Genomic DNA, 20,864 nt, shown 5'->3' with positions numbered 1-20,864 from the left:
ATAACTAAGGGATGATTCAGGGTCACCTGATCTAGCCCTAACTATAAGCTTTATCAAAAAGGAAAGTTTTAAGCCTAATCTTAAAAATGGAGAGGGTGTCTGTCTTCTGAATCCAAACTGGGAGCTGGTTTCACAGAAGAGGGGCCTGAAAGCTGAAGGCTCTCCCTCCCATTCTACTCTTAAGTAGCTTAGGAACCACAAGTAAGTCAGCAGTCTGAGAGTTAAGTGCTCTATTGAGGTGATTCGGTAATATGAGGTCTTTAAGATAATATGGGGCCTGATTATTCACAACCTTTTATGTGAGAAGAAGGATTTTAAATTCTATTTTGGATTTAACAGGGAGCCAATGAAGAGAAGCCAATATGGGAGAAATATGCTCTCTTTTTCGAGTCCCTGTCAGTAGTCTAGCTGCAGTATTTTGGATCAGCTGAAGGCTTTTCAGGGAACTTTTAGGACAGCCTGATAGGTGGGTTTTCTGGATGACTACATAACTCTAGCCATTGAGTTTGGAAGTCAGTCCAGTCAGACTTGATTTTACTTTACTGAACTTCACAGCTTAGGTTTGAGAACATTTTGAGTTGAACAATGACTTAATTTTTATAATGACAAATACTCCCAATAGTAGAATGAGCTAAAAAAGGGACAGTGAGGCTATATTTAACCAAATGATTCACAGAAAATGTGTTGCAGCCACTTCATCTGCAGCTATTGGTGTAATATTTTTGTCAAAATCTACTAAAAATTGCCAGCCATTGATAATAAATGGTAGTTAATTACTTTAACAATGATGAAAGTCCACTGAGAACAGTCTGTGTGGTTCCATGGTGCATAGGATTACACATTAGCAAGGGGAAAGGTCACCAATTCAATTCCAATTAGCGACACAGTTCCCTTTGGGGTTGTATCATGAAGCTGCTGTGATAATCCCTTGTAATAAGTAAAAGTAGCTTTATTTTATTTTATTTTTTAACTTGTTAATGAAATGTTTGATGTCACAGTGTGCAGTGATTAGCACTATTGCGTCACAGCACAAAGGTGTTAGTTTAAATCCACGTGGTTGACTGCATTTTGTACTGGAGCCTGTGTGGGTACTCTCCGAGTGCTCCGGCTTCTTCCCACAGTCCAAAGACATGTCTTTTCGTGTAACTGGTCAATTTTGTCTGTGTTATCCCTGTGAGATACTGGTGACCTGTTCAAAGTTTATCTGCTCCTTTCACCCCATGAAATCTACGATAGGCTCTAGCCCCCCCAAACACCAGAGGTGGCAAAAGTACTGACATTCTGTACTTAAGTAGAAGTACAAGTACTTGTGCTAAAAACTACACTGGTAAAAGTTGAAGTACTGGTTCAACTTCTTTATTTAAGTAAAAGTAAAAAAAGTATAGGCTCTGAAATATACTCAGAGCCTATACTTTTATATACTCCGTAAGAAAGTAAAAGTAGCTCTTTGGAGGACAATTCTACCAGATATTTTTCAGTAAAGCTAACCAAACCTCATTATACACCGCTCAAAAAAATAAAAGGAACACTCAAATAACACATCCTAGATCTGAATGAATGAAATATTCTCTTTAAATACTTTGTTCTGTACAAAGTTGAATGTGCAACAAAATCACACAAAAATCATCAATGGAAATCAAATTTATTACCCAATGGAGGCCTGGATTTGGAGTCACACACAAAATTAAAGTGGAAAAACACACTACAGGCTGATCCAACTTTTATGTAATGTCCTTAAAACAAGTCAAAATGAGGCTCAGTATTGTGTGTGTGTGTGTGGCCTCCAGGTGCCTGCATGACCTCCCTACAATGCCTGGGCATGCTCCTGATGAGGTGGCGGATGGTCTCCTGAGGGATCTCCTCCCAGACCTGGACTAAAGCATCCGCCAACTCCTGGACAGTCAGTGGTGCAACGTGACGTTGGTGGATGGAGTGACACATGATGTCCAAGATGTGTTCAATCAGATTCGGGTCTGGGGAACGGGCGGGCCAGTCCATAGCTTCAGGGCCTTCATCTTGCAGGAACTGACACACTCCAGCCACATGAGGTCAAGCATTGTCCTGCATTAGGAGGAACCCAGGGCCAACCGCACCAGCATATGGTCTCACAAGGGGTCTGAGGATCTCATCTCGGTACCTAATGGCAGTCATGCTACCTCTGGCGAGCACATGGAGGGCTGTGCGGCCCTCCAAAGAAATGCCACCCTACACCATTACTGACCCACTGCCAAACCGGTCATGCTGAAGGATGTTGCAGGCAGCAGATCGCTCTCCACGGCGTCTCCAGACTCTGTCATGTCTGTCACATGTGCTCAGTGTGAACCTGCTTTCATCTGTGAAGAGCACAGGGCGCCAGTGGCGAATTTGCCAATCCTGGTGTTCTCTGGCAAATGCCAAGCGTCCTGCACGGTGTTGGCTGTCAGCACAACCCCCATCTGTGGATGTTGGGCCCTCATACCATCCTCATGGAGTCAGTTTCTAACCGTTTGTGCAGACACATGCACATTTGTGGCCTGCTGGAGGTCATTTTGCAGGGCTCTGGCAGCGCTCCTCCTGTTCCTCCTTGCACAAAGGCGGAGGTAGCGGTCCTGCTGCTGGGTTGTTGCCCTCCTACAGCCTCCTCCACGTCTCCTAGTGTACTGGCCTGTCTCCTGGTAGCGCCTCCAGCCTCTGGACACTACGCTGACAGACAGCACACCTTCTTGCATTGATGAGCTGCACTACCTGAGCCACTTGTGTGGATTGTAGAGTCCGTCTCATGCTACCACGAGTGTGAAAGCACACCAACATTCATAAGTGACCAAAACATCAGCCAGAAAGTATAGGTACTGAGAAGTGGTCTGTGGTCCCCACCTGCAGAACCACTCCTTTAATGAGTGTGTCTTGCTAATTGCCAATAATTTCCACCTGTTGTCTATTCCATTTGCACAACAGCATTTGAAATTGATTGTCAATTAGTGTTGCTTCCTAAGTGGACAGTTTGATTTCACAGAAGTTTAAATTACTTGGAGTTATATTGTGCTGTTTAAGTGTTCCCTTTTTTTTGAGCAGTGTATATTATTGTGATAATATAAAATATTATACAAGATAAATTCTACATTATAATAAATGTAGCTTGAATCTGTTATATAGGACAAACTGTGAAAGGGAATTCAAACACAGCTCTGTTCTCTGTATCCTCCATAGTAGAGGGTGACTGTGCCTCCACACCTAAACACAAACATGAGTATACTCAGGGGTTACAGTGGGATTCAGAAGGTGGGGGAACCCTAAGATCAGTTGTAGTGGCTCTGCATGGGGAGAGGAATCACAACTTTCTATTGTGAGCTCCAGTAAATGATCTTGGTGTGCAGGCTGTGATCAGTTGACCTGCTGCTGCTCTCTTCTTCCTCTTTCTTACACATCTTTCTCCATCTCACTGAAGTTATCACTCATTCTTTGCTCTCCCTGGAAATAATGCAGCTGGACCTTTTAGCTAGCATGCAGACTGTGTGACAAACTGCAGACAATTTTTGTGCCAATATTTGTTTATTTAAAATTACCTGCCACATGTTACTCTCTTTATGCTCACTCCTCTCCTGTAGTGCTAGCTAAATGCTGAAATACCGCGAGCACAACTTACAGACATCGGCCCTCAGTCTGGCCCACTGTAACCCCTGATTATAATGATATAAATGATACATTAATTACACAGTTTGCCGCTTTAATTTCTTTGCATGTGATAAGCCCCAGTGATGGAGGATATGCCAGTACAATTGTCTCTTATATGTTATTATTCCTCCGTTTAGGCTCAGATCATTTGTTTGAAGGCGCACTGACTGGAAATGCAAATTTTTCTCAGATGCGTTAAACCTAAAGTAATGAGCTTGTTTTGATAATGTAAGTAGAAAGTACAGATATTTGTGTAAAACTGTAGGAAGTAAAAAGTATTCAGAAAAATAAATACTCAAGTAAAGTACAGATACCTGAAAAGTCTACTTAAGTACAGTAATGAAGTATTTGTCCTTCGTTACTTCCCACCTCTGCCAAACACGATCCATCCATCCATCTTTCTCTGCTTATCCGGGCCCAGATCATGTGGGCAGAGAAGCCCAAACCTCCCTCTCCCCATTTGTGATCTCGTTCTTTTTGGTCACTACCCAAAGCTCGTGACCATAGGTGAGGATAGAGATGCTAAATAAAGGGTTAAACTAAACTCCTCCACCTGGGGCAGCAACTCGTCCCTGAGTTGGAGTCCCCTCTTTCAGCTGAGGATAATGGCCTCAGGCTTAGAGGTGCTAATTCTCATGCCAGTTGCTCAATTGTGAACCATTCTACTATGAGCTGGAGGCCACCAGCTGATGAACCCAACAGGACCACATCATTAACAAAAAGCAGAGATGAGATTCTGAGGCCACCAAGGCAGAAGCCTTCTGCCACTTGGCTACACCTAGAAATTCTGTTCATAAAAATTTTGAACAGAATCAGTGACAAAGGGCAGCCCCAGTGAAGTCCAGCACCCACAGGAAATGAGTCTGACTAATGGCTGGCAATATGGACCAAGCTCTCACTGCGATTGTTGCATGCCATTCTGTCTCGCACAATCTAATGGGGTATGCAACAATCAATCGTGTCCCCCAAGGGACGTGATTGAATGCTTTCTACAAGTCCATAAAACACACGTAGACTGGATGGGCAAACTCCCACTTACACTTCAATATCCTTGAGAGGACAAACAGATGGTAGAGCCTTTGAGGACCAGGATGAAAATCGCATTGTTCCTCTTGAATCCGGGGTTCGACTACTGGACAGACCCTCCTTTCCAGCACCTTGGCATAGACCACACTGGCGAGGCTAAGGAGTGTGATCCCCTGATAGTTGGAGCACACCCTCCGGTCTCCCTTCTTAAAGATGGGGACCACAGCCCCAGATCTCCACACGATGTTGCAGACACCAAGACAGTCCTACAACATCCAAAGCCTTTAGGAACTCAGGGTGAATCTTGTCCACCCCAGGGGCCCTGCCACTAAGGACTTGTTTAACCACCTCAGTGACCTTACTGGGCAAGTGCTCCTCCTTGTCCCCAGACTCTGTTTCCTCTACAGAAGGTGTGTCACTGGGATTAAGGAGGTCCTTAAATAATTCCTTCCACCGACTTCAACTAAAGTCAACAGCGCCCCATCTGCACTATAAACCATGTGAGTAGGGCACCGTTTTCCCCTCGTGAGCTTGACAGTTTGCCAGAACTGCTTTGAGGCCATCCAAAGGTCCTTTTCCATGACCTTATGGAACTTCTCCTCCACCCCCAAACACTATTAATTAATTGTGATATTTTTTATTATGGTTAAAAAAGTTCTGCACAGCATCCCGACCTGTTTGGAAAAGCAGTTATATGAGAGATGACATATAAACATTTTGTTGAGTTTTTATTAAAGAAAAAGCATGGAGGTGGTTTCTCAGTGTGCTTTATTGATGTAACTCTAGTCATCATTAAAAAAAATGGATCAAATCAGATTATTGTTATTAATAATTACCAAAATGCAGTGTACACAGCACCACCTGGCAATCATTCACTTGTACCAAATCAACTGATCAACAGTTTGGAAATATGAACAACAAAGTTAATGTGATGACAACAAAGATAACCCCATTAGAAACATCAACAACAAGAACACTGAACGTTAAAATAACTCTCAGAGCAGTCTCTCTCTCTGTATAAACTCTTATGTCTGACATCTATACCTTTTCTCACAGAAATTACAAACTGTTCGTCCTGATTGTGGTGTCCTCTGCATCTTAAGTAATCTGCTTTCGTCTAATACTCGTCTACAAATTTTACAACAAAATTGTTTCTCCCTTGTGTGAAACTGCCTCTGTCCATTTGTGCTTGGCTTCATGCTTCCCAAAGCTTCAGAAGACTTTTTCCATGAATGACATGCAATATGTTTTTGAAGAGATGAAGTTTCCTGCCTATTATCATCACTGCTGCTGTCTTCAGTATCAGATCCAGATTCTGAGAGAGGTCCCTGCAATTTAGAATCATCACTGCTGCTGTCTTCAGTATCAGATCCAGATTCTGAGAGAGGTCCCTGCAATTTAGAATCATCACTGCTGCTGACTTCAGTGTCAGATCCAGATTCTGAGAGAGGTCCCTGCAATTTAGAATCATCACTGCTGCTGTCTTCAGTATCAGATCCAGATTCTGAGAGAGGTCCCTGCAAGTTAAAATCATCACTGGAGCTGTCTTCAGTGTAAGATCCTGAAGTAGATATTGGCTCCTGCCAGTAAGTATCACCATGATCATTATCCTCAGTATTATCTTCAGGTTCAGAAAAGTCTAAATCCTTTTCATTGGTATTTGGTGCTAAACAACTATTTACATCAGAGTTCCTAGCTTGCTTTCTTCCTCCATGGTCCTCCATTTGTGTTTTCATCCGTTTACCTGGTCTGCTGGTTGGTAGCGCTGCCTCCCTTTTTTCAGCTGGGCTTTGATAAAGTTGTGGGGACTGACATATCTTGTCATCATTTTCATTCTTCACAAGAACAGAAGTCAGTGGGAACCTGGTATCAGCCGCCTTTTTCCTAAGATTCACTTCAACCGCTTCACCATTTATGCAACGTTCCTCATGTTCCTCCTTTATGTGGCGTTCCTCGTTTTCCTCCTTTATACAGTGTTCCCCGTGTACCTCCTTTATGTGGCGTTCCTCGTTTTCCTCCTTTATACAGTGTTCCCCGTGTACCTCCTTTATGTGGCGTTCCTCGTTTTCCTCCTTTATACAGTGTTCCCCGTGTACCTCCTTTATGTGGCGTTCCTCGTTTTCCTCCTTTATACAGTGTTCCCCGTGCACCTCCTTTACGTGGCGTTCCTCGTGCACCTCCTTTATGTGGTGTTCTTCGTGTTCCTCCTTTATGCAGCGTTCCTCCTGCTCCTCCTTTAGGGGGCCTTTTTTCCACTCTTTCTGTACCTGGAGATGATCTGGAACCTGCTGGTTCTGACGGACAGTTGATTCAGTAGGAACATCTTGGACATCTGCATTGAACACAGATGTGCATAATGGATGACTGTGTGCCTCCAATTTTAATGCTATTTTGAAAATATTTGGGAGTGCGAGTGATATAAAAGACAACACAAAACTCGAAACATGACAGCCCAATGGACACAGCCTCAAAAGATGAGAACACTGTTGAGGAATTCAGGAGTGTGGAGATATGATGGCTATTTAAAGTCCAACAAAGAAGCAGAGCAGCATGCACTGTAAACTGTGTTGAAAACCTGTTCCCACAAAAGCAGGTAACACCACAACAATGCATGACACACTTATCAGATTTAAGCAGCAGATTAAAGTAACAAACCCCTCTTACCATCTATAGTTTTTATACAGTTCTCTGAGAACAATGCTAATTTAATCAAGGATGCCACTTACCTCTCCTGACTTGTGTCTGTTTTAATCCTGATGTTGCTGCTGAAGGTACAACTACAACCCAGTTGATAACTCTGGGGTCAGCTGGTTGAAGGCTCATCGCTGGAGGCAACACCACTCCATTTGGGGTTCTCAGACACAGCCAGCTGAAAAATGGAATTGCTCAAATGTCAACCATTCAGTATCAGTTATTCACTACTTCTGGATACTCGCCTCATAACCCAACTCTGTCCACAACTGCTTCTGATAAGCAGGGGCACCATGGTAGAAGTAATACTGCTATAAAATGTTTTTTCTTTAGGCAGTTTTCTGTTAAGTATTTGATGCCTGGGTCTCAACTGATCCAAAAAAGGTTGATAAAGCAGATATTGAATTACATGAGAAAAGCGATGCGATTTTCACAGCTGTGAATTAGGTTGGGCCCTAAGTCTGAACTTGCTGCTTTGCATCAGTTCATATCACAGATACAAAGACGCAAAGTGCTTACTTGTCCTCTTGCTTGTAATCACTGTCTGTGTTTACCTTGTGCCACACACAGATGCTGCAGTAGTTTTGTTAGTACTGTAAAATATGTTCACAGCACAAAAGGTTGTTCTCCAAAGTTTATGCCATTCGGCCTCCGTGTCCAGATGAGGACCCGCCCACACTCATACGTAAAGGATCAGTTCACAAAACACGGTGGAAATGTGGGCCCATTCTTAAGCATTTTGCCTGTTCATTGAAACCAAGACCAGCACTGGCACGAGCACCAGCACCTCGGCGGTGGAAACGTAGTCTCAAACCTCTACAGGCTGGGCAATGGTATCCTGACTGCCATTAGGTATTAGATCAGACCCTATGCTGGTGCAGTGGGTTCCTAATGGTGCACGACAATGCCCAGCCTAATGTGGCGAGAGTATGCAGGAAATTCGTGGGGGATGAAGGAAGGTAACAAATGGAAGCGGCCAATGAAGTTGCTGGTGTTTATACCTGTGCATTTACCAGCGCTTGGTTTATTAAAACCTTAATAATTAGGTTAACTGACTAGTACGGCTGGTAGCGACTAGTAATAATAGTGATGATTAGTCTAGTTGAGTAATTGCGCACATGCCTACTGAGCACCATTCTGAGTTGCAATTAAATTTCAGTAAATTGTTCTAGCCTGCTGTATTATTTTTTCACTTTGATATTCAAGGTCTTTGAATTCAGCCTCTGTAGGCTGAATTTTCATTTTCATGAAACAATGTGGCAGCCTTTCATTCCTAACACATTACCTAGTCCACATCAATGTAGATATACAGCAGGATTTTTTTTTCCCCATTGAGATGTGATGCGTTTTCAAAGTATTCCTTTAATTTTTTGAGCAGTGCACATTATGAATATAAACAAAAATATCCAAAAACACATATTTGGACAGTACTATTATTTCTAAGCAATGACTTGCCTGTTGGCTCTGTTGGCGCCAGACCCAGCTGGAGCTTTGAGTTGAACAGGTTTTTCCTTTGTGGGAGCTGATGTTGTGGCAGTTCTCTCATAGCTAGATGAAACAACAGAAACATTGAAATTATAAAATCTTCATGGCACAATTGATGGTGGTGTTGGCACTGATGACCACTGAAGAAATGGCATATGATTACCGTACACCTTTCTTACTCACCGTTACAATCATATGAATTATTTTAATTATAAGCATTCAAATATGCAAATGCTGCAGTAGTTTTGTTTGGACAATAAAATATATTTACAGCACAACAGGGTGTTCTCCCACGTTTGAGCCCTTTGGCTTCGGTGTCCAGATGAGGACCCACCCACACATACGTAAAGGATCAGTTCACAAAGCACGGTGGAAATGTGGGCCCAGTCTTAAGCATTTGCCGGTTCACTGAAACTGACACCAGCACTGGCACGAGCACCAGCTCCTCTGCGGTGGAAACGTAGTCTCAGACCTCTACAAGCTGGGCAATGGTATCCTAACTGCCATTAGGTATTAGGTCAGACCCTATGCTGGTGCAGTGGGTTCCTAATGGTGCACGACAATGCCCAGCCTAATGTGGTGAGAGTATGCAGGAAATTCGTGGGGGATGAAGGAAGGTAACAAATGGAAGCGGCCAATGAAGTTGCTGGTGTTTATACCTGTGCATTTACCAGCGCTTGGTTTATTAAAACCTTAATAATTAGGTTAACTGACTAGTACGGCTGGTAGCGACTAGTAATAATAGTGATGATTAGTCTAGTTGAGTAATTGCGCACATGCCTACTGAGCACCATTCTGAGTTGCAATTAAATTTCAGTAAATTGTTCTAGCCTGCTGTATTATTTTTTCACTTTGATATTCAAGGTCTTTGAATTCAGCGTCTGTAGGCTGAATTTTCATTTTCATGAAACAATGTGGCAGCCTTTCATTCCTAACACATTACCTAGTCCACATCAGTGTAGATGTACAGCAGGATTTTTCTTTCCCCCATTGAGCTGTGATGCGTTTTCAAAGTATTCCTTTAATTTTTTGAGCAGTGCACATTATGAATATAAACAAAAATATCCAAAAACACATATTTGGACAGTACTATTATTTCTAAGCAATGACTTGCCTGTTGGCTCTGTTGGTGCCAGACCCAGCTGGAGCTTTGACTTGAACAGGTTTTTCCTTTGTGGGAGCTGATGTTGTGGCAGCTCTCTCATAGCTAGATGAAACAACAGAAACATTGAAATTATAAAATCTTCATGGCACAATTGCTGGTGGTGTTGGCACTGATGACCACTGAAGAAATGGCATATGATTACCGTACACCTTTCTTACTCACTGTTACAATCATATGAATTATTTTAATTATAAGCATTCAAATATGCAGATGCTGCAGTAGTTTTGTTTGGACAATAAAATATATTCACAGCACAACAGGGTGTTCTCCCACGTTTGAGCCGTTTGGCTTCGGTGTCCAGATGAGGACCCACCCACACATACGTAAAGGATCAGTTCACAAAGCACGGTGGAAATGTGGGCCCAGTCTTAAGCATTTGCTGGTTCATTGAAACTGACACCAGCACTGGCACGAGCACCAGCTCCTCTGCGGTGGAAACGTAGTCTCAGACCTCTACAGGCTGGGCAATGGTATCCTAACTGCCATTAGGTATTAGGTCAGACCCTATGCTGGTGCAGTGGGTTCCTCCTGGTGCACGACAATGCCCAGCCTCATGTGGTGAGAGTATGCAGGAAGTTCCTGGAGGATGAAGGAATTGATACCACTGACTGGCCCTCACACTCGCCTGACCTAGATCCAGCGGGACACCTCAGGGACATGTTTCGGTTCATCAGAATCTGCCAGGTTACACCTCAGACTGTCCAGGAGCTCAGTGATGCCCTGGTCCAGATGTGGGAGGAGATCCTCAAGGACACCAGCCATCATCTCATGAGGAGTGCTGATATTGTCAGGCATGCATACAAGCACATGGAAGCCATACAAACTATGGAGCACTAGGGATGTTCCTGGCAACTAATTTCTTAGTCGACTAAACAAGGAAAAAAACATAGACTAACCGACTAGTCTAAAACTGAGAAACACTCAGATATCAAATTAAATTTTATGCCTGATTAATGGACAATGTCAAAGGCTGTCTAAATAATGTCATTTGAAACTATTAATCACGTTCTTCTATGATGAATCACACTTTAAATGCTGCTTAACTGTGCAGCACCGCACATTATGAACAGTGCACATTATACTCCAAACAATGAAGAGCATAAAATCAATTGATATAAATATATGAAAATACCTTACTGCAAACGATGTTCACGCATCATTGAATATGAGAAAAAAGACATTCGGAAAATGAATAAATTGCGATTTAAAAGTGTGGCGTATTGTGCTGCACATTATGAATGATGCTTGTTGCTCTGCAATTCAGACATGCATCAAAACAATACAAACATCCATCCATCTTCTTCCGCTTGTCCGGGGAGGCATCCTGAGCAGTGGAGCCCAGACCTCCCTCTCCCTCTCCCCCAGCCTCCTCCTCCAGCTTACCCCTGATATTAGCTGCTACAAGGTAACCTATGTAAGTGTCCGATGATGTTGCTGGTGTTTATACCCGTGCAGGTGCACTGCGTGTGTTAATTACCTTTTGGTCATGTCCTGGTGCATTACATGTGGTGGCAGCCGACAGAAACACAAAATGCCGGCACTTTTCCCCCTGGGTCCTACTCTCAGCTGTGGTCATTTTTATTTTTTTAAAGGCCCAAACACATTTGTCCCACTAGTTTTTTGCTTCTTTGTACAAACTTGGAGGAAGTACTCTAAAATGCAACGAAGGAAGGATGTTTCTCGGGAGGTGCGCTATGGCGCTTTGCTGTAACGATGTAAGGGCTGCAGCTCCATCTGGTTGCAGATGGCTGCATAACATTTAGGTCAAACATTTACCAGCGCTTGGTTTATTAAAACCTTAATAATTAGGCTAACCGACTAGTATGTCTGGTAGTGACTAGTAATAATAGTGATGATTAGTAGTCGAGTAATTGCACACATCCCTACTGAGCACCATTCTGAGTTGCAATTAAATTTCAGTAAATTGTTCTAGCCTGCTGTATTATTTTTTCACTTTGATATTCAAGGTCTTTGAATTCAGCGTCTGTAGACTGAATTTTCATTTTCATCAAACAATGTGGCAGCCTTTCATTCCTAACACATTACCTAGTCCACATCAGTGTAGATGTACAGCAGGATTTGTCTTTCCCACTGAGATCTGATGTGTTTTCAAAATATTGCTTTAATTTTTTGAGCAATGTACAATATGAATATAAACAAAAATATCCAAAAACACATATTTGGACAGTACTATTATTTCTAAGCAATGACTTGCCTGTTGGCTCTGTTGGTGCCAGACCCAGCTGGAGCTTTGACTTGAACAGGTTTTTCCTTTGTGGGAGCTGATGTTGTGGCAGTTCTCTCATAGCTAGATGAAACAACAGAAACATTGAAATTATAAAGTCTTCATGGCACAATTGCTGGTGGTGTTAGCACTGATGACCACTGAAGAAATGGCATATGATTACCGTACACCTTTCTCCCTCACCGTTACAATCATATGAATTATTTTAATTATACACATTCAAATATGCAGATGCTGCAGTAGTTTTGTTCAGACCATAAAATATATTCACAGCACAACAGGTTGTTCTCCCACGTTTGTGCCCTTCGGCCTCCGTGTCCAGATGAGGACCCGCCTGCACTCATACATAAAGGATCAGTTCACAAAGCACGGTGGAAATGTGGGCCCAGTCTTAAGCATTTGCCGGTTCATTGAAACTGACACCAGCACTGGCACGAACACCAGCACCTCGGCAGTGGAAACGTAGTCTCAGACCTCTACAGGCTGGGCAATGGTATCCTAACTGCCATTAGGTATTAGGTCAGACCCTATGCTGGTGCAGTGGGTTCCTCCTGGTGCACAACAATGCCCAGCCTCATGTGGTGAGATTATGCAAGTTCCTGGAGGATGAAGGAATTGATACCACTGACTGGCCCTCACACTCGCCTGACCTAGATCCAGCGGGACACCTCAGGGACATGTTTCGGTTCATCAGAATCTGCCAGGTTACACCTCAGACTGTCCAGGAGCTCAGTGATGCCCTGGTCCAGATGTGGGAGGAGATCCTCAAGGACACCAGCCATCATCTCATGAGGAGTGCTGATATTGTCAGGCATGCATACAAGCACATGGAAGCCATACAAACTATGGAGCACTAGGGATGTTCCTGGCAACTAATTTCTTAGTCGACTAAACAAGGAAAAAAACATAGACTAACCGACTAGTCTAAAACTGAGAAACACTCAGATATCAAATTAAATTTTATGCCTGATTAATGGACAATGTCAAAGGCTATCTAAATAAAGTCATTTGAAACTATTAATCACGTTCTTCTATGATGAATCACACTTTAAATGCTGCTTAACTGTGCAGCACCGCACATTATGAACAGTGCACATTATACTCCAAACAATGAAGAGCATAAAATCAATTGATATAAATATATGAAAATACCTTACTGCAAACGATGTTCACGCATCATTGAATATGAGAAAAAAACATTCGGAAAATGAATAAATTGCGATTTAAAAGTGTGGCGCATTATGCTGCACATTATGAATGATGCTTGTTGCTCTGCTATTCAGACATGCATCAAAACAATACAAACATCCATCCATCTTCTTTCGCTTGTCCGGGGAGGCATCCTGAGCAGTGGAGCCCAGACCTCCCTCTCCCTCTCCCCCAGCCTCCTCCTCCAGCTTACCCCTGATATTAGCTGCTACAAGGTAACCTATGTAAGTGTCCGATGATGTTTCTAATGTTTATACCTGTGCAGGTACATTGCATGTGTTAATTACCTTTCGGTTGTGTCCCGGTGCATTACATGTGGTGGCGGCCGACAGAAACATAAAATACTTTCTTTTTTTTATAGGCACAAACACATTTGTCCCGCTAGTTTTTTCGCTTCTTTGTATGCATTGGGAGGAAGTACTCTAAAATGCAGTGTAGGAAGGGTGTTTCTCCGGAGGTGCTCTATGACATTTTTCTGTAACGATGTAAGGGCTGCAGCTCCCTCTGGTGGCAGTTGGCCGCATAACATTTAGGACAAACATTTACCAGCGCTTGGTTAATTAAAACCTTAATAATTAGGCTAACTGACTAGTACGTCTGGTACTGACTAGTAATAATAGCGATGATTAGTCTAGTCAAGTAATTGCGCACATCCCTATTGAGCACCATTCTGAGTTGCAATTAAATTTCAGTAAATTGTTCTAGCCTACTGTATTATTTTTTCACTTTGATATTCAAGGTCTTTGATTTCAGCGTCTGTAGACTGAATTTTCATTTTCATCAAACAATGTGGCAGCCTTTCATTCCTAATACATTACCTAGTCCACATCAATGTAGATATACAGCAGGATTTGTCTTTCCCATTGAGATCTGATGTGTTTTCAAAATATTCCTTTAATTTTTTGAGCAATGTACAATATGAATATAAACAAAAATATCCAAAAACACATATTTGGACAGTACTATTATTTCTAAGCAACGACTTGCCTGTTGGCTCTGTTGGTGCCAGACCCAGCTGGAGCTTTGACTTGAACAGGTTTTTCCTTTGTGGGAGCTGATGTTGTGGCAGTTCTCTCATAGCTAGATGAAACAACAGAAACATTGAAATTATAAAGTCTTCATGGCACAATTGTTGGTGGTGTTAGCACTGATGACCACTGAAGAAATGGCATATGATTACCGTACACCTTTCTCCCTCACTGTTACAATCATATGAATTATTTTAATTATACACATTCAAATATGCAGATGCTGCAGTAGTTTTGTTCGGACTGTAAAATATATTCACAGCACAACAGGGTGTTCTCCCACGTTTGTGCCCTTCGCCCTCCGTGTCCAGACGAGGACCCGCCTGCACTCATACGTAAATGATCAATTTACAAAACGGGGTGGAAATGTGGGCCCAGTCTTAAGCGTTCTGCCGGTTCATTGAAACCGACACCAGCACTGGCACGAACACCAGCACCTCCGTGGTAGAAACGTAGTCTCAGACCTCTACAGGCTGGTCAATGGTATCCTAACTGCCATTAGGTATCAGGATGAAATACTCAGACCCACTGTCAGACCGTACGCTGGTGCAGTGGGTTCGTCCTGGTGCACGACAATGCCCAGCTTCATGTGGTGAGAGTATGCAAGTTCCTGGAGGATGAAGGAATTGATACCACTGACTGGCCCTCACACTCGCCTGACCTAAATCCAGTGGGACACCTCAGGGACATGTTTCGGTTCATCAGAAACTGCCAGGTTACACCTCAGACTGTCCAGGAGCTCAGTGATGCCCTGGTCCAGATGCGGGAGGAGATCCTCAAGGACACCAGCCATCATCTCATGAGGAGCCCTGATATTGTCAGGCATGCATACAAGCACGTGGGGGACATACAAACTTCTGAGCACATGCATCAAAACAATACAAACATCCATCCATCCATCCATCGTCTTCCTCTTGTCCGGTGTGGCATCCTGAGCAGTGGAGCCCAGACCTCCCTCTCCCCCAGCCTCCTCGTCCAGCTTACCCCTGACATTAGCTGCTACAAGGTAACCTATGTAAGCGGCCGATAATGTTGCTGGTGTTTATACGTATGCAGGTGCATTGCATGTGTTATTTATCTTTTGGTCATGTCCAGGTGTTTTACATTTGGTGGTGGCTGACAGAAACACAAAATGCTGGCACTTCCCCCCCTGGGTCCTACTCTCAGCTGTGGTCATTTTTATTTTTATTTAATTACATGTGGTGGCGGCCGATAGAAACATAAAATACTTTCTTTTTTCTATAGGCGCAAACACATTTGTCCCGCTAGTTTTTTCGCTTCTTTGTATGAACTTGGAGGAAGCACTCTAAAATGCAATGAAGGAAGGGTGTTTCTCAGGAGGTGCGCTATGGCGCTTTTCTGTAACGATGTAAGGGCTGCAGTTCCATCTGGTGGCAGATGGCTGCATAACATTTAGGACAAACATTTACCAGCGCTTGGTTTATTAAAACCTTAATAATTAGGCTAACCGACTAGTACGTCTGGTACTGACTAGTAATATTAGCGATGATTAGTCTAGTCGAGTAATTGCGCACATACCTACTGAGCACCATTCTGAGTTACAATTACAGTTCAGTAAATTGTTCTAGCCTGCTGTATTATTTTTTCACTTTGATATTCAAGGTCTTTGAATTCAGCGTCTGTAGACTGAATTTTCATTTTCATCAAACAATGTGGCAGCCTTTCATTCCTAACACATTACCTAGTCCACATCAGTGTAGATGTACAGCAGGATTTTTCTTTCCCATTGAGATCTCATGTGTTTTCAAAGTATTCCTTTAGTTTTTTGAGCAATGTACAATATAAATATAAACAAAAATATCCAAAAACACATATTTGGACAGTACTATTATTTCTAAGCAATGACTTGCCTGTTGGCTCTGTTGGTGCCAGACCCAGCTGGAGCTTTGACTTTAACAGGTTTTTCCTTTGTGGGAGCTGATGTTGTGGCAGGTCTCTCATAGCTAGATGAAACAACAGAAACATTGAAATTATAAAGTCTTCATGGCACAATTGCTGGTGGTGTTAGCACTGATGACCACTGAAGAAATGGCATATGATTACTGTACACCTTTCTCCCTCACAATTGCAATCATATGAAGTATTTTAATTATACACACTGAAATAAAACATTTACCCCACAGGTAATGCTGTTCAACAGAGCAAACACACCAACTATTTCTAACTCTGATAACTGCACACTTATAATGACACGTGAGCTTAACAGGACAATGTTAATTATAAATGTGTTTTCCATTTCATGCCATTATTCATATGATCTGCAGATATAAAATGACATGTTGGGTTGAAGCAAAATGTTTTGTAGACCATTTTGTAGTCCATCTTATGGAAATTGTAGTTTTATATCCACATATACAATGTGCTTCTCTTTTCCTAAGTCTTTAGAAAATCTCCTTCACTAATGATGTTTTCCACTGAACTCAAAAGGCCAGGAAAAAAAGGCCAGAGATCATTTTTTGGACTGCGTGTTACTCATGGTGTTACACAAACAGGTGTTTTTACCTGGAGACAGAATAATTTATGCCACAGATGTTGGAAGAATAAGTACAAATGGAGCCTCACAGTTCTGAGCCACTGACAACAAAAAAGCAGCACTTCATCAAACATAAAGCCAAACTGTTAGGGACCGAATAGCCTGAGCAATGATATTTTGATATTTTGATTTATTGTTTTGGTTTTGCTGTTGTTAATCAATTTTCTTCTTTTCATTTTACACTTAAGTGTGTGGTATTGTATATTTCATATATTCATATATGAGACACTGTAAACTTATATAAGGCTTCACTTGTGCAGAAAAAATATCAATAAGAAGAATTGTAAAATACAAATATAATTTTCTGGTTATTTCCATCCAGCACTACTTATAGGCATGGATACATCTTAGGTTCTCCCTCCACCTACTAATTCCCACTTAAACAAGGTGTGGGTGGATTGATCCAATAATTATAGTAACAATACCAATATCAATACTGGTACAGAATCAATGGCACTGATATTTTAGTTTCAGATTCTCTCCTCTACGTTCAGAAAGTTGCTCTCATCTCATCCATAAGTAGACACGTCTGTGCAAACAGCAATCCTCTCACTTCCTGCATGCACGCTGGGTTCCAGCTCCTCCTCCGCTCTGTTTTGTTGATGTGCTGTCATAACTCAGCACTCAACAGCATGTAGGCTGCCATGAGCAAGCATGATAGTAGAAAGAAAGAGAAACACTAGGCTGTAAATGAAAATACTGCAGGTTGCAACGTGTGCAGGAAAGAGCATCTCTACTGTAGCAACACCACCAATTTACACAAACACATGAAACACTGAGAAAAAGACAACTCTGAGCTGCTAAAGAAACGGACACAGGAGGAAGGAAATCCATGGACAGACCCAGAGGCACAGAGAGAGATACTACTGCAGACTCCTTTCAACAAGGCAAAGAATATCCAGATAGCTTAAATAGAGATGAAAGTAATGTTTCAGTCATGACTGATTTCAGATCTGCAGCATGAGGTAATGTTCATTTTCAAAGTGTTATTGTTCATCATAGTTGTAGCAGACTGAATACATATACACTACAGTGCCATGAAAAAGTATTTGCTCCCTTATTGATTTCTTGTTTTGTTGCATATTCATCACACGTTTCAGATCGTCAAACTCATTTTAATATTAGTCAAAAATAACAGAGTAAATACAAAATGCAGTTTTAAAATAAATAATTGAATTTATTAATGGAAAATAAGTTGTACAAACCCACTTGGCCCTCTGTGGAAAAAGTAATTACCCCTGTCGTTAAACCACAAATTAAATACAATTAACCACAATTTTTGAAAAACTGATTTCAGTCTCACTGCCACACACAGACCTGATCACTGCAGACCTGCTGAATCAAGAAATCCCTTAAAAACAACCTGTCTGACAAAGTGAAGCAGGCTTAAAACAGTGCATCATACCACAATCTAATGAACCAGCTGAGAAACAAAGTCACTGACATCTTCTCAGTCTGAAAGGGTTGCAGAGCCATTTATAAGGCTTTGGGACTCCAGAGAACCACAGTAAGAACCTGGAACAGCAGGGAACCTTCCCAGGAGTGGCTGGCTACCAAAATTACTCCAAGAGAACATCAACGACACATCCAGGAGGTCACAGAAGAACCCAGAACAAGAACAGCAGGCACCACTTGGATCAGTTAAGGTCAGCGTTTGTGATTCAACAACCAGAAAGAGACTGGGCAATAATGGCCTCCATGGAAGAGCTCCAAGGAGAAAACCACTGCTGAACAACAGGAACACAAAAGCTGGTCTCACATCTGCCAACAAACATCTGGATGATCCCCAAGAATTCTGGGAAAATATTCTGTGGACTGACGAGACAGAAGCTGAACTTTCTGGAAGGTTTGAGCCCCGTTGCATCTGCATAAACTAACACAGCATTTCATAAAATAACATCATACCAACAGTCTGACATGGTAGTGGTAGTGTGATGGTCTGAGGCTGCTTTGATGCTTCAGGGCAACTTGCTGTAATTGATGAAACCATGAATTCTGCTCTCTACCAGAAAATACTGAAGGAGGACATCTGCCCATCAGGACAATGGCCAGAAAAACAGCAGCAAGTCCATCTCTGAATGGCTCAAAAACCAAAGCAAAATGAAGGTTTTGGAGTGACCGATACAAAGTCTGGATTTAAATCAGATTGAGATTCTTTGGCATGACCTTAAACAGGCTGTTCATGCTGGAAAACCCTCCAATGTGGCTGAATTCAACCACCAAGCTGGTTCTCCAGGCCTCAACAGACACCCGAGCAGCTGGGTCCTGGACTTCCTCACCAGCAGACCACAGTCTATGCGCATGGGGGGGCAGGTCTCCACCAGCATCACCCTGAACACTGGCGCACCACATGGCTGTGTGTTGAGCCCTTCCTCTTATTCCTCTATACACAAGACTGCAAACCCATCTACAAGACTAACACCATCATAAAGTTTGCAGACGACACCATCGTGGTAGGCAGGATTACATCCAGCAATGAGGCTGTCTACAGAACAGAGGCTGAGAACCTGGAGAACTGGATCCAAGAGAACAACCTGAAATGCAAATGCAGCAAAGATGAAGGAGCCCCCGTTCCTTCACCCGATCACCATCATCGTGAGGAAATGGAGGTTGTGCAGAGCATCAATTACCTCAAAAGGGTCAACAACAGCCACAACATGACCTGGACTGCTGAGGAGATCACGGGCACCTAGCTCACAGCCATAATCAGGGACACCATACATACTGGACACTGCCTCTTCACCCCCCTGCCTTTAGGGAAGCACTACAGGACACTGTATGCCTGGACCACAAGACTGAAAAACAGCTTTTGCCACAGAGCAGCTACTACTGAACACTGACCATATTAAACCCAACAGACAATCTCCTTGCACATCCACTGCACCACTTAAGCACAGTGCATACAGTTGTAAATAGACCATTTATTTGCTATTCACACTACCTCTGCTCACTGTAAATATCAGATCTTTTTTATTTTATTTATACTCTTATTTCTATTGCATTATTTATTATTTTGGCACCTGGAGGATGGCTCCAACAATGACACTACGGTGCAATGACATTAAAGATATCAGTTGTTGCTGCCAAGGGTTGCACAGCCAGTTATTATGTTTAGGGGCACTGACTTCTTCACACAGGGCAGGTAGGTTTGGATAAATTTGTTCCCTTAAAAAATGAATTCATCATTTAAGAACTGCATTCTGTATTTACTCTGGTTATCTTTGTCTGATATTAAAATGTGTTTGATAATCTGAAACATGTAAATTAGGGGTCAAATGCTTGTTCACTGCACTGTAAGCTGCCTCTATAAGTTACAAGTACTTTGCTGTAACAGTACTGCATCCACCCCACTAACTTTAACCTGAGCGAGTTACACTCGGTCAACGCTAAAAAAATAAACTGAAAGGTTAAAAGCGAAGTTTCGTCATTAAACCAAATCAGGCGTCGGCTGTTTCAGCGCGCACACACGCACACACACCAGCAAGAATACCTATCCAGCAGGAAGCAAGCAAGTTCCGCGTCACTCCGAAAACTTTTGTCCCTCTTCAGCGAGGTCCACCTGGCGAAGGCGTCACCCAGATAAACTTTCGTTTTCTCCAGGTTTTCTTTTTCCTGCCGGAGCTTCATAGACAGCAGCTCCTCAAACTTTTCTTGTGTTTGATGATAATTGTGATCCTCCATTTTTCCAAATGTGCACACTCAAACACCCCGCAACACAAAAATGTTAAAGCACAACCAGCAACTCCTCCATGAGGACACAACTTTGGACTGGGACAACAGCCAGCAGCGCGCACGTTAATCCCACCTTTG

At 42.5% G+C, this 20,864-nt stretch overlaps 1 protein-coding gene across 3 annotated transcripts in view; it reads right to left on the bottom strand.

The window, feature by feature from the left end:
• Positions 1-20,864, bottom strand: part of LOC115798769 (uncharacterized) — a 25,879-nt gene extending 5,015 nt beyond the window's left edge. For 2 of the 3 annotated variants that reach the window (XR_004021502.1, XM_030755723.1), the window contains exons 1-7: positions 20,545-20,864; positions 16,372-16,464; positions 14,460-14,552; positions 12,234-12,326; positions 9,968-10,060; positions 8,824-8,916; positions 7,404-7,546 (exon numbers count right to left, since the gene is read on the bottom strand). Coding sequence is in view for 2 of the 3 variants with exons in the window: in XM_030755723.1 (XP_030611583.1) it covers positions 7,404-7,546; positions 8,824-8,916; positions 9,968-10,060; positions 12,234-12,326; positions 14,460-14,552; positions 16,372-16,464; positions 20,545-20,735 (799 nt within the window). In the remaining variant the exon portion in view is untranslated. Of the gene's footprint in view, positions 1-5,468; positions 7,010-7,403; positions 7,547-8,823; positions 8,917-9,967; positions 10,061-12,233; positions 12,327-14,459; positions 14,553-16,371; positions 16,465-20,544 lie in introns of those variants that run through there. The other variant, XM_030755722.1, reaches the window with a different exon arrangement.

Source organism: Archocentrus centrarchus, chromosome 19, assembly GCF_007364275.1.
Source record: "Archocentrus centrarchus isolate MPI-CPG fArcCen1 chromosome 19, fArcCen1, whole genome shotgun sequence".
NCBI classification, from domain to species: Eukaryota; Metazoa; Chordata; class Actinopteri; order Cichliformes; family Cichlidae; genus Archocentrus; species Archocentrus centrarchus.
Note: the sequence above shows the minus strand (reverse complement) of the source record. Positions and strands in the feature narration are given on the sequence as shown.